This window comes from Budorcas taxicolor, chromosome 15 (genome assembly GCF_023091745.1).
Source record: "Budorcas taxicolor isolate Tak-1 chromosome 15, Takin1.1, whole genome shotgun sequence".
NCBI lineage: Eukaryota > Metazoa > Chordata > Mammalia > Artiodactyla > Bovidae > Budorcas > Budorcas taxicolor.
This window is the reverse complement of record NC_068924.1, coordinates 28,148,108-28,162,421: the sequence shown is the minus strand read 5'-3', so window position 1 is coordinate 28,162,421 and position 14,314 is coordinate 28,148,108. Positions and strand designations below refer to the sequence as shown.

Here is a 14,314-nt window from a genome sequence, read left to right as displayed (position 1 = left end):
TATTTAAGTTCTATGCAGAGTACATCATGAGAAATGCTGGGCTGGAAGAAGCACAAGTTGGACTCAAGATTGCTGAGAGAAATATCAATAACCTCAGATATGCAGATGACACCACCTTTATGGCAAAAAGCAGAGAAGAACTAAAGAGCCTCTTGATGAAAGTGAAAGAGGAGAGTGAAAAAGTTGGCTTAAAGCTCAACATTCAGGAAACTAAGATCATGGCATCCAGTCCCATCACTTCATGGCAAATAGATGGGGAAATAGTGAAAACAGTGACAGACTTTATTTTGGGCGGCTTCAAAATCACTGCAGACGGTGATTGCAGCCATGAAATTAAAAGACGCTTACTCCTTGGAAGAAAAATTATGACCAACCTAGACAGCCTATTAAAAAGCAGAGACATTACTTTGCCAACAAAGGTCTGTCTAGTCAAAGCTGTGGTTTTTCCAGTAGTATGTATGGTTGTGAGAGTTGGACTATAAAGAAAGCTGAGCACCAAAGAATTGACGCTTTTAAACTGTGGTGTTGGAGAAGACTATTGAGAGTCCCTTGGACTGCAAGGAGATCCAACCAGTCCATCCTAAAGGAAACCAGTCCATCCTAAAGGAAATCAGTCCTGAATATTCATTAGAAAGACTGATGCTAAAGCTGAAACTCCAATACTTTGGCTACCTGATGCGAAGAACTGACTCTTTTGAAAAGACCCTGATGCTGGGAAAGATTGAAGGCAGGGGGAGAAGGGGATGACAGAGGATGAGATAGTAGGATGGCAGCACCAACTCAATGGACATGAGTTTGAGTAAACTCTGGGAGATGGTGATGAACAGGGAGGCCTAGCATGCTGCAGTCCATGGGGTTGAAAAGAGTTGGACACTACTGAGCGACTGAACTGAACTGAACTGTATAGTCATAAGGGATTTGATTTAGGTCATACCTGAATGGTCTAGTGGTTTTCCCTGCTTTCTTCAATTTAAGTCTGAATTTGGCAATAAGGAGTTCATGGTCTGAGCCACAGTCAGCTCCTGGTCTTCTTTTTGCTGCCTGTATAGAGCTTCTCCATCTTTGGCTACAAAGAATATAATCAATCTGATTTTGGTATTGACCATCTGGTGATGTCCATGTGTAGAGTCTTCTCCTGTGTTGTTGGAAGAGGGTGCTTGCTATGACCAGTGCGTTCTCTTGGAAAAACTGTGTTAGCCTTTGCCCTGCTTCATTCTGTACTCCAAGGCCAAATTTGCCTGTTACTCCAGGTATCTCTTGACTTCCTACTTTTGCATTCCAGTCCCCTATAATGAAAAGGACATCTTTTTGGGGTGTTAGTTCTAGAAGGTCTTGTAGGTCTTCATAGAACCATTCAACTTCAGCTTCTTCAACATTACTGCTCGGGGCACAGACTTGGATTACTGTGATATTGAATGGTTTGCCTTGGAAATGAACAGAGATCATTCTGTCATTTTTGAGATTGCATCCAAGTACTGCATTTTGGACTCTTTTGTTGACTATGATGGCTACTCCATTTCTTCTAAGGGATTTTTGCCCACAGTAGTAGATATGGTCATTGAGTTAAATTCACCCATTCCAGTCCATTTTAGTTCGCTGATTCCTAAAATGTCGATGTTCACTCTTGCCATCTCCTGTTTGACCACTTTGAATTTGCCTTGATTCATGGACCTATCATTCCAGGTTCCTATGCAATATTGCTCTTTACAGCATTGGACTTTATTTCCATCACCAGTCACATACGCAACTGGGTGTTGTTTTTGCTTTAGCTCTCTGTCTCTTCATTCTTTCTGAAGTTGTTTTTCCACTGATCTCCTGTAGCATATTGGGCACCTACTGACCTGGGAAGGTTATCTTTCAGTGTCCTATCTTTTCACTTTTTCATACTGTTTCTCAAGGCAAGAATACTGAAGTGGTTTGCCATTCCCTTCTCCAGTGGACCATGTTTTGTCTGAACTCTCCACCATGATCCATCCATCTTGGGTGGCCCCACACAGCATGGCTCATAGTTTCCTTGAGTTAGACAAAGCTGTGGTCCATGGGATCAGATTGGTTAGTTTCCTGTGATTGTGGTTTTCATTCTGTCTGCCCTCTGATGGAGAAGGATAAGAAGCTTCTGGAAGCTTCCTGATGGGAGAGACTGACTGAGGGGGAAACTGGGTCTTGTTCTGAAGGGTGGGGCCATGCTCAGTATATCTTTAATCCAATTTTCTGTTGCTGGCCTGTGTTCCCTCGTTGTTGTTTGACCTGAGGCTGAGCTATGGTGGAGGCAATGAAGATAATGGTGACCTCCTTCAAAAGGTCCCATGCACGCACTGCTACACTCAGTGCCACTAACCCTGCATCAGGCCACCACTGACCCATGCCTCCACAGGAGACTCCTGGACACTCACAGGCAAGTCTGGGTCAGTCTCCTGTGGGGTTACTGCTCCTTCCTCTTGGGTCCTGGTGTGCATAAGCTTTTGTTTGTGCCCTCCAAGGGTCTGTTTCCTCAGTCCTGTGTAAGTTCTGGTGGCTCCATGGTGGGGTTAATGACGACCTCCTCCAGAGGTCTTATGCCATCCCAGGCCTATTGCACCCAGAGTCCCTGCCCCTGCAGCAGTCCACTGCTGACCTGTACCTCTGCAGCAGACCCTTAGACACAGCACAGTTTAGGCTTTAGCATAGTTTAGGCTTTCCTTACTATGATGAAAAAGAAAATTGATTATGATATCAACCATGGGTACCATAACTCCTTTTAGGGAAGAAAGTGTATCATTTGAATAAATAATTTGAAGGGCTTTTCAAGCTTGGAAAATTTTTGGTCATATCTCTTCAAATATTTTTTCAGTTCCCCTTTTTGCCTTTGAGGACTCTAATTACACATGCCGGAGGTTGCTCAAAGTTGTCCTACATCTCGCTGGTGCTGTTTTCATTTGCTTTTTTCTTTTTATACCCTGTGCTTCATTTTGCTTAGTTTCTGTTGCTATGTCTTCAAGTGCATTATTTTTTTCCTTTCTAATAACTGATCTGCTGTTAATCACATTTCATATTTACATACCAAATATCTTTGGTATTTTTATATCTTGAATGACTCTGCCTATATTTTGAACAAGTGAAATATAGTTATAATGTCTTTGTTTGCCAATTCTAACATTCTTGTCAGTTCTGGGTGTGTTTCAATTGATTACTTACCTTCTTCATTATGAGTCAGGTTTCTCTGCTCCTCTGTACGTCTGGTAAGGTTTGGCTGGGTTCCAGACATTGTAAATTTTACCCTGCAGAATGTAGATAGTTTTGTTTTTCTATAAATATTCTGGGAAGCAGTTAAGTTTCTTGGAAGAAGTTTGGTCCCTTCTGGTCTTGATGTGGTGACATGTTAGGTGAGTCCAGAACAGTGCTCAGTATGGGGCTAATTATTTCCCATTATTGAGGTAAGACCTTCCTGAGTTCTCTAGTCAATGCCCTGTGAATTATGAGTTTTGCCAGTCTAGGTTATGGGAACAGACACAGCTGTTAATATCAGCCCCATTTGAATGCTGAATACTGTTCCTGCTATTCTTTTTAGATGACTCTCTCTCCAGCTTCAGGTAGCTTGTTCACACACATGATTGATCCATGCCTTAGTGAATACTTTAGGGGGATCCTGTGTGAATCCCTGGGATTCTCTCTTTGTGTAGCGCTTACCTTCATCCTGTGAACTCTGGTGTCTTGATCTTTCTAGATTGTCTCTTCCATCCACAATTATTGATATGCTGTGTTTTCACTCCTATTTAGTTCTAAGTATTTTCGGTTTTCTCTTTTGATATCTTCTTTTACCCATGAGATATGTAGATGTGTGTTGTTTAATTTCCAAATATTGAGGAATTTTCCAGGTTTTATTTTAGACTTTCATTTCCATACAATTCTGTGGTCAGTGAATATACTCCATATGATTTTAATCTTTTAGAATTTATTTAAACTGTTTTATAGTTTAGTACATGATCTATTTTGATGAATGTTTCATGTACACTTGAAAAAATGTATTCTAACAGATTTTGGATGTCGTGTTCTATAAATGTCTACTGGATCAAGTTGGCTGATAGTGTTGTTTGTGTCTTCAATATGCTTACTGATTTCATGTTCCATTAATTACTGAGAGAGACGAGTTAGGTTCTTTAATGACAATTAAGGATTTGCCTAGGTTTTCTTTTAGTTGTCCATTTTTTCCCTCTTGTGTTTTAACACTGTATAATAAAGATGCATGCATATTTAGGGATCCATTTTGATGAATTAGTCTTTGTATCATTATGAAGTGTCTTCTTTTATCCTTCTTCAGCTTTCTTTTGATTATTTTTTGCATGATATATCTTTATCATTTACTTTGAACTTATATGTGACTGTGATCAGGTAAAGAGCCATATTATAAGCCTTCAGTTCAGTTCAGTTCAGTCGCTCAGTTGTGTCCGACTCTTTGCAACCCCATGAATCACAGCATGCCAGGCCTCCCTGTCCATCACCAACGCCCGGAGTTCACTCAGACTCATGTCCGTCTAGTCAGTGATGCCATCCAGCCATCTCATCCTCTGTCGTCCCCTTCTTCTCCTGCCCCCAATCCCTCCCAGCATCAGGGTCTTTTCCAATGAGTCAACTCTTCGCATGAGGTGGCCAAAGTACTGGAGTTTCAGCTTTAGCATCAGTCCTTCCAATGAACACCCAGGACTGATCTCCTTTAGGATGGACTGGTTGGATCTCCTCACAGTCCAAGCAACTCTCAAGAGTCTTCTCCAACACCACCATTCAAAAGCATCAATTCTTCGGTGCTCAGTTTTCTTCACAGTCCAACTCTCACATCCATGCATGACTACTGGAAAAACCATAGCCTTGACTAGACGGACCTTTGTTGGCAAAGTAATGTCTCTGCTTTTGAATATGCTATCTAGGTTGGCCATAAGTTTCCTTCCAAGGAGTAAGCGTCTTTTAATTTCATGGGATTCAAACCCATGCCTCCAGGGGAAACTGCGACCTGAACGCAGCGCCTTAGACTACTCAGCCATCCTGACTTCCTATTATAAGCCTTAGGACAACCAATAAAAAATAAATGAAAGTGATATAGCAAATAAATGACTTGATGGAAAATTGACAAATAATTAAAAATTATAAAAACAAGTCAAAATTTTGGAGATGAAAAGTACAATAACTGAAATTAGGAACACAAAGGATGGTTTAATATCAAGTTAGATGCAGCTTAAGAGAGAATTAGTCAAGTACAAAATAGGTGAGAAAAAATATCTAAGACTGAAGCACAGAATGAAAAAAGTATGAAAAATGCAAAAACAACTTTATCATTAACATTAAACTCTTAAACCAAATTTTCAATGACATTCAGAATGATCTCAGGCATTTTACCTTATACAAAATGAACTTCTAAAAGCTTTACTTTGACTTCATAAATTAGATGGAAATATTGAGCCATTATTGAAATTAATTTAATTTTAATTAATTTAAATTAAATTAATTTCTTATAGAATATCAGCCATAATGCTATAACCAACATCTATCGAAATAAGCAGTAAAAAGACAAAGACCTTATTCCATATATTTAGAAACTAAAAAGGCACTGCCAAAGAATTCATGGATTAAAGAGAAAAATTCCGGTTGAAATGACAGAAATGGATCAGACACAGGTAAAAATGTTACATATCAAATCTAACAGAATGAAGTTAAGTGTATTTAGAAATAAATTTAGAGCATTTAATGTTGTTGTTCAGTTGCTCAGTCATGTCTGGCTCTTTGTGACCCCATGAACTGTAGCACACCAAGCTTCCCTGTCTTTCACAATCTCCCAGAGTTTCCTCAAACCCATGTTCATTGAATCAGTGATGCCATCCAATCAGCTCGTCCTCTGTCATCTCCTTCTCCTCATGCCTTCAGTCTTTCCGAGCATCTGGGTCTTTTCAATGAGTCGGCTCTTCACATCAGGTGGCCGAAGTTGGAGCTTCAGCGTCAGCACCAGTCTTTCCAGTGAATATTCAGGGGTCGATCTCCTTGCAGTCCAAGGGACTCTCAGGAGTCTTCTCCAGCAGCACAGTTCGAAAGCGTCAGTTCTTGGTGCTCTGTCTTCTTTATGATATTTATTACTCCCTTGGCAGGACCCAAGACTCTCTTTGGGTCCCCCCCTGTACTGTGAGTTGGAAACTCACCCCATGCAATAAGCTCAACAATCATGGATCACACCTCATTTCATTTCCTTCTTTCAGACAGCACTATCGTGCACTACACCACCTTTCTCTGCTGTTTTATGTATTTGTTTGGGTTTCCAGTTATTTAAGGTGAGAGAGCAAATCTGGCCTCCTTTATTCCACGGCAGCTGAAAGTAGAAGTAATCTGTCATTTTTCAAAAGTTTGAAAACATGCCAAACAATGCCACATATATATCCCCTATTTCTATATATAAATAAATATGTATTGATATAGACGTAGTTTGGGGAAAATGAACTAATAGTGTAAAAATCATGCATAGGGAAGCTGAACACCAAATTTGGGAGAAAAGTTGCCTAGAGGGAGAGATAGCAGAAAACTACCCTGAAATTGAGACAATGAGCAAGAATGATAAAATTTTAGAATTCTTTGAAGATTAGTAGTAGGTACAGGGATATTCACCATATTTTTCTATATACTTCTTATGTGCATGAAATATTTTATAATAAAAATTTAAAGGTATGCAAAAGGGAGAATAAGTAAAGAGTATTAGTTAAAGGAGTATTCTAGAATGATAAAGAGGTAAAATAGTATAGTAATTAAATGTGTTCTGTAAGTCACATCTAAGCCAGATGGCACCATTGGGGGTGGGGACCAAGTGGTAGCAAACAGAAATAATACATCTTCTTCTCTCACCAGCCAGGTCTCAGCAGGCTGTGATTTACCTATTGGTGCTTTCTTATGAGTACTTTCTACTCCTGGGCAGAATTCTTGATCAGTTCAGTTCAGTCACTCACTTGTGTTTGACTCTTTGTGACCCCATGGACTGCAGCATGCCAGACTTCCCTGTCCATCACCAACTCCCGGAGCCTACTCAAACTCATGTTCATCATGTTGGTGATGCCATCTAACCATCTCATCCTCTGTTGTTTCCTTCTCCTCCTGCCTTCAATCTTTCCCAGCATCAGGGTCTTTTCCCAGTGAGCCAGTTCTTCGCATCAGGTGGCCAAAATATTGGAGTTTCAGCTATAACATCAGTCCTTCCAATGGTTATTCAGGACTGATTTCCTTTAGGATAGACTTGTTGGATCTCCTTGCAGTCCTCGAGACTCTCAAGAGTCTTCTCTAACACCACAGTTCAAAAGCATCAATTCTTTGGCACTCATCTTTCTTTATAGTCCAACTCTCACATCCATACATGCATACTGGAAAAACCATAGCTTTGACTTTGTTGGCAAAGTAATGTCTCTGCTTTTTAATATCCTGTCTAGTTTGGTCATAGCTTTTCTTCCAAGGAGCAAGTGTCTTTTAATTTCATGGCTGCAGTCACCCTCTGCAGTGATTTTGGAGACCAAGAAAATAAAGTCTCTCACTGTTTCCATTTTTCGCCATCTATTTGCCATGAAGTGGTGGGACCAGATGCCATGATCTTCATTTTTGAATGTTGAGTTTTAAGCCAACTTTTTCAGTCTCTTCTTTCACTTTCATCAAGAGGCTTTTTAGTTCTTCTTTGTTTTCTGCCATAAGTGTGGTGTCATCTGCATATCTGAGGTTATTGATATTTCTCTTTGATGGAACCCTTCAAAACCCCAGCTTCCATAAACACCACAATGTTACCACCATGCCTTGCTGAGTTATCTGTCGACCTGCCTGTGGACTTGAGCTCTTGGGTCACTGTTGTGCTCTCTCTTATCCACATAGATGATCTCTCTCTGACTTTGGCCTCTCAGTATCTTGGCGCTACTTCTCTTCAATGATCATCTCTTGCTTGGATCTTTGCAATAGCCTCCTGACTTGTCTCCCTTCATCATTATCCCTTGCTGCATCTACCCTTAATATGGTAGATGATGGAGTGGTCCTCTGAAAACCTCGGCTCATGCCACTTCTCTGCTCAAAATTCTCTGTCTTGTTCAGAGGAAAAACCAAACTCTCCTATTGCCTTCAAAGCACTGCAGTGATCTGGCTCCTCCCACCCCATCTCTTGGTGCTCTCCCCCACTCCCTGTCCGTACTCATCACTCGGGGCTCCCTGATGCTCCTGCCTCAATTACACCTGCTGCTCCCTCTTAGAAACTTTTTACCTGATTATCTACCTGGCTTGTTCCTTCTCTCACCAAAAGTGTGGTTTTCTCAACTGTCACATTTTACAGGTCTTTCTGACCCCTTTATTTAAAGCTGCTCTCATTTTCATAATGCATTCCATTTCTTCCTCTGCTTATCTCTTTCTCCCTAGTAGGTGTGGTCTTCCAGTATACTATAAAATTTATTTCTTAATTTTTTTAAATTGTCTGTCTCCCTCCACTGGAATATAATCTTCATGAAAACAGGGATTTTTGTGTTTTATTTATTGCTGTAACACAAGCACTTAGAACAAGTGCCTGGCACAGAGATTGCCATCAGTGGCTTTGAGGATCTCTGTTTCCTCCTTTACTCAGAGACTTAAGGGAGTGAGGGAGAGGTGTATAGCCCCTTGTACCAGCAGTTCACCTGACGCAGATGTGATGGCTGTCCCTTGGACTGGGCTTTGAGCGTCAGCTAGGCAGAGTGCCGCAGAAGTGTTCCTAGGTCCCAGGTGTTTAACTCCTTCAGGTCTGGAGAGCCCCTCTGTGACTTTCCTGCCTCTTGTAGGGACCCAGAAATCATTTGATTGCTTCCATGCATGAATGCAAAAGAAGGAGGTGGCAGAGGATGAGATGGTTAGATAGCATCACTGACTCAGTAGACACGAATTTGAGAAAACTCTGAGAGATAATGGAGGACAGAGAAGCCTGGTTGCTACCGTCAATGGGGTTGCAAAGAGTCAGACACAACTGAGCAACTGAACAATAGAAACAAAAGCATAAGAGGGCACAGCAACTCTTCAAGGCTGCCCAAGGCTCCGTCTCCCAGGAGCTTGCTGGCACTCTCGTCACTGGGCTCTTGCTGTCTTTCTGGGACTCAGCCCAGCTCTCAGATCCCACAGCTCTATCTAAGAATTCTGTTGCCTCCCTGGGCTCCGCTTCAGTTCAGAGAATAAGGACTTTGTCTATGTAGAGTCCGCCGACATCTTTTCAATGCTCCCCACCCCCACCCCCCATCTCTCACCTTACTTCACTTTCTCTCTTCTCCTCCCCCAGAATGGAAATTTTTCCCTAGTATAACAGGAATGCTAATCTTGCTTCTGTTCATCTCTCATCTGTATTGTGAATCCTTCCCATTTTTCTAAGGGCCTGGGCTTTTGGAATCTAAAAATAGGAGGAGAGACACTATCTTTCTGAATTTGGCTGTCAAACTCTCTCAGAGGATAACTTGGTTGCTGTAACGGAAGAAGGGTCAGGGGCATGGGAGAGGGAAAGTGAGAGGGAAAGGCTTGGGTGGGGGAAATTATGAAATATTTATAGAAGGTGCGGTATACATACACAGTGGAATATTACTCAACCATTAAAAGAATGAAATAAGGTTATTTGCAGCCACATGGATGGACCTAGAGAGTGTCATACTGAGTGAAGTAAGTCAGAGAAGGAGAAATATTATATGACATCCCTCATATGTGGAATCTAAAAATAAATGAACTTACTTACAAAACAGAAAGAGACTCACAGACTTAGAAAATGAATTCATGGTTGCTGGGCGAGGGTGAAGGGATAGTTAAGGACTTTGGGAAGAACATGTACACACTGCTGTATTTTAAATGGATAACCAACAGAAACTTATCATACAACACATGGAACTCTGCTCAATGTTACGGGCCAGCCTCGATGGGAAGGGTGTTTGAGGGAGAATGAATACATTAGATGCGTGGCTGAGTCCCTTCACTGTTCACCTGAAACTATCACAACATTGTTAATTGGCTGCACCTCAGTACAAAATGTTTTGGCATTAAAAAATAAATAAAAATAAAATTTAGAAAAAAAAGAGGACAGTCTCATCGCTTGATGATAGTAATGACGACAGTAATAATGATGGTGGCGCTAGTGGTAAGGAATCCGCCTGCCAGTGCAGAAGACGTAAGAGACATGAGTTTGATCCCTATGTTAGAAAGATCCCCCGGAAAAGGATCTGGCCACCTACTCCAGTATTCTTGCCTGGAAAATTCCTTGGACAGAGGAGTCTGGTGGGCTACAGTCCAGGAGGTCACAAAGAGTCAGACACGACTGAGCGCGCACACACAACATTGACTGAGCACTTCCTGTATGTCAGGTCCACTCCCAAGTGCTCTGTACACAGCATCTCCATTAATCCCCACCACAACTCCATGTGTATTGATTATTATAGTAATTTTTCATAAGAGCAAATTGAAGTCTAGTGAGGGAGAGGGATTTACTCAGGTCCCACATTTTACAAATGATGGGTGTGGGCTTCAGACGCAAGCCTGGTGTACACCAAAGGCTGTACCTCCTGGCCTCATGGCAACACCTCTAGAGCCTGAGGATACCAGGCCCTGTAGATGGGGAATTACTCCATTCTTCTACACTCCCGGCCCCCTCACCCAGCAAGAGTGCGCTGTCCCTCCTCTTCCTGCCGTGCCCTGGGAAGGGCTGAATCATCCCCGTTTGTCCCCAAGGTCAGCCTCTCTCTGCAAATTTGGCTTCCTACTTTGCTTCTGCTTCAGTAGGTTTCCAATCTCTCTCTCTTCTTCCTTCTCTTTGTCTCTTTTTCTCGGTGTGGCTTTACAAATAAAATATAAATTTAGCTGAGAGCTCATACCACAAAAAGGGAAGAAGTGATAAGTATAAGCAGCAAATAGAACCCAGGGGGTTAACACCCTGCTACCACACATGAAGGTTTTGTGGGGAGAGGACTGAGGATCTGTGTGTCTTTGCTCTTGGGGGCATTCAGGCTGCCTTTGCTGCTTCCTGCAGAGATATCCTGGGCTCCTCCCCAAAGAGCAGTGTCTTTATCAACAAGTAGAAAGCTGCAGCTTCGGGAAGGTGTCCCAGCTCCATTGGAACAACAAGCTAACTCTTAAAAAAACAAAAACAAAAACAAATATCAGCCATTGACATCTTAGTATAGCTGAGCTGAACCAGCTAGCCCAGATCCAGAGTCTTTTTTTTTTTTTTTTAAAGATACAGGCACCTCAATGTGCAAAGCAAAACTGTTTTTTTCCCTCTTTTTTGAAGATTTTTTGGATGTAGACCATTTTTTCAGACACGACTGAGCGACTTCACTTTGACTTTTCACTTTCATGCATTGGAGAAGGAAATGGCAACCCACTCCAGTATTCTTGCCTAGAGAATCCCAGGGATGGGAGAGCCTGGTGGGCTGCGGTCTATGGGGTCGCACAGAGTCAGACACGACTGAAGCAACTTAGCAGCAGCAGCAGCAGACCATTTTTTACAGTCTTCATTGAAATTGTTAGAATATTGCTTCATTTGTTTATGTTCTCGTTTTCTGGCCATGAGTCACATGGGAATCTTAGCTCCCTAACCAGGGATCGAACCCACACCCCTGCATTGGAAGGCAATGTCGTAACCACTGGACCACCAGGGAAGTTCCCAAGATCCAGATTCATAGGGGACAGTCTTTTTGATGGCAGTGAGGTGGGAGGAGAGGAAACTTGGAACAGGGTGCAATCGGTTGAGTCCAGGGCTGTGAGAGGGCTCTGGGCAGCTGGGTGAAGGCTGTGTGTCTCTGCAGGTGACGACTCCATCAGCACCTTGGGCCTGATCCTCTGCGTGGGGCTGTCGCTGCTGCTCGTGTCCATCCTGGGCTACAGCCTGGCCAAGTGGTACCAGCGTGGGTACTGCTGGGAGGGTGAGTGCGTGCCGGACCTTGCCACCCCAGCTCAGCCCAGCCCCTCCTCTTCTGTGGTGTTTGGCCAGGCCAGATGGGGCAGCAAACTCTTTAGAATGATGTCATGCAAAAATATTTCCTGTGGTGGCAGCAGTGGTCGAGGACTTGGGTGGGGTGGCTGAGCCCTTGAGGCGGTGGGGGTAGGGTACTGGGGCCTTTATTGAATGGGGGGCTCTTCCCATACCCAGCAAGCAGTCAGCTTCCTCCTCCTTCAGAACTCACAGGAGTCCATCTCCCAGGCCTCTGTGGGCCCCAAGGCCAAGGGTGGTGGGCTAGACTGGCCAAGCTCCAGATGTCTCTTCTACACCTGGCTCCTTGTCCCCTCTTCTCCTGCCTGTGTATCTCAGGGCCTTCTCCTGAGCTTGCTGATGCTTCAGCCCCACTGGGCATCTCCTGGAATTTGCTGGGGGTGCCCCCAACTCTGATTCACATCTTCATTTCCCACAGGACCCGGGAGAGCTGGGAGGGCGTACTAGAGTCCTGGAGGCTTACCAGGTGGTGCTAGTGGTAAAGAACCTACCTGCCAATGCAGGAGACATAAGAGACGTGGGTTCCATCCCTGGGTCGGGAAGATCCCTGGGGAGGGCATGGTGACCAACTCCAGGATTCTTGCCTGGAGAATCCTGTGGACAGAGGAGCCTGGTGGGCTACAGTCCATAGGGTCGAAAAGAGTCGGACACGATTGAAGTCACCTAGCATGCACTAAAGTCCCAAGAAGCAGAGAACATTTCCTGGATCTGCAGTTAAATTCAACAGCTTCCACGGATGTTTGTTGAGCATCTACTATGTGCCAACGTGCTTGTGCCTAATATGATTAAAAAAAAAATTCCATGTGAAGATGAAATTTTTAGTCTGTGTGTGTGTGTGTGTGTGTGTGTGTGTGTGTGTGTGTGTGTTTACAGAAGATATGAGGCTAGAGTCAGAGTTGGAAAGTGGTGGAGTCTGGATTCCAGCCTCCTTTCCAGAGTCATTAGTGCCCTTGATGGAGAGATCCCCAGTGGCAGGATCTATCCTCAAAGAGCTGGTGTTTCTGTCTAGAAAGAAGGGAATGTACCCATGAGTTTGGAGAAGAAAGAAGACACCGAAGGAGCCTGGGAACCTCCCATGACATCCTGAGGCCCAGCCTAGCCACCCACACCTCCCAGACAGGCATGAGGGTGGAACATATGATCCCAGAAGAGTGGTGGGTCACTCTCCCTGGAGGTACAAACCCTTTCTTTTCTGTTTGTCTTTCTAGGGCCTAATTTTGTCTTCAACTTGTACCAAATCCGGTGAGTAGATTCAGGACAGATTGGGGTGGGATGGGGGTGGGGGCTATGTATGCTTGAGAAAGAATCAAAGATGGAGCTCAAACTTATTACTTCCCTTCCCTGTCTCCTCCCCATGTCTCTGAGCAAGCAAGAGAAAAGTGGAGCAGGGTCCATGTAGAAAGTTCCACGAAAGAAAACTTTAACACAGACAGAACATGGAAGATTCTAATGACAGTGATCTACTTAGCATTCACCCCTGGGTGGCCATCATCCATTCATCCATCCATTCATATATTTACTCACCCATCATTTATCCAGTAAAGATTCTACTGCAGTAAGTATTGTGGCCTTAGTTTCTAAGGGTACCAAGATAACTTGGCATAGTATCTGTCTTTAAGCTGCTTGTGGTGGACACCTGCCTGGTTACAGATATAATCTCAGACATAACATGCTGTCCAAAGAGAGGAGCAAATGAAAACAATCGGAGATTCAGGGAGTGTCCTGAGTTATTGCAAGAAGATTCAGAAAGTCCTCCTGTGATAAGTTGTCTCATCTGGTCTCTGCCACACAGCAGGCTTGCTTCTCATCTGGCCCAAGGGTTGGGTAACTCTCATTCTGCAAAATAAGTCAGTGAGTCAGTGAGTCACTGCTGGAAGTTTTTCCCATGCTCTGGTCCCAGAGAGAGGCCAGGTTCTCAGCCCCAGTAACTTGATTGGATGGTCTTTCTCAGGAACCTGAAGGATCTGGAGATGGGTCCTCCCTTCACCATCAGTGGCCACATTAGCAGTTCAGATGGAGGCTACATGAAGTTCTCAGACAGGCTGGTCTGATGAGGGGAGTGTCAACTTTCTGGAGCCCCAGAGAGGTGAGTGGAACATTGGTGAGCTCCTGAGTGAACCTGATGTCCCAGTGTGGTCCTCAGGTGGTTCAGACACCCAAGCCTAGCACCAAAGATGGCTTGGAACCCACAGACGATGTGGTTCATCCTCCAGGGAGTGGGTGCTGTAGGAGATGGTCCTGAGAGCAAAGACCTGGGATCGTGCTGTCCCTGCCACCTGCTAGTACTGGGTCGCTCCTTTTACTGTTGTCCACCTGATCCATGCCTTTCTTTCCTTTCTAATCAGATCGAAG

At 43.6% G+C, this 14,314-nt stretch overlaps 1 protein-coding gene across 1 annotated transcript in view; it reads left to right on the top strand.

Annotated features, from left to right (window-relative positions):
* Positions 1 to 14,013, top strand: part of SMIM35 (small integral membrane protein 35) — a 42,169-nt gene extending 28,156 nt beyond the window's left edge. Inside the window, exons 2-4 of the mRNA XM_052653039.1 lie at positions 11,778 to 11,894; positions 13,171 to 13,204; positions 13,914 to 14,013. Coding sequence (XP_052508999.1) covers positions 11,778 to 11,894; positions 13,171 to 13,204; positions 13,914 to 14,013 — 251 coding nt within the window. The remainder of the gene's footprint in view (positions 1 to 11,777; positions 11,895 to 13,170; positions 13,205 to 13,913) is intronic.
* The last annotated feature ends 301 nt before the right edge of the window (positions 14,014 to 14,314 follow it).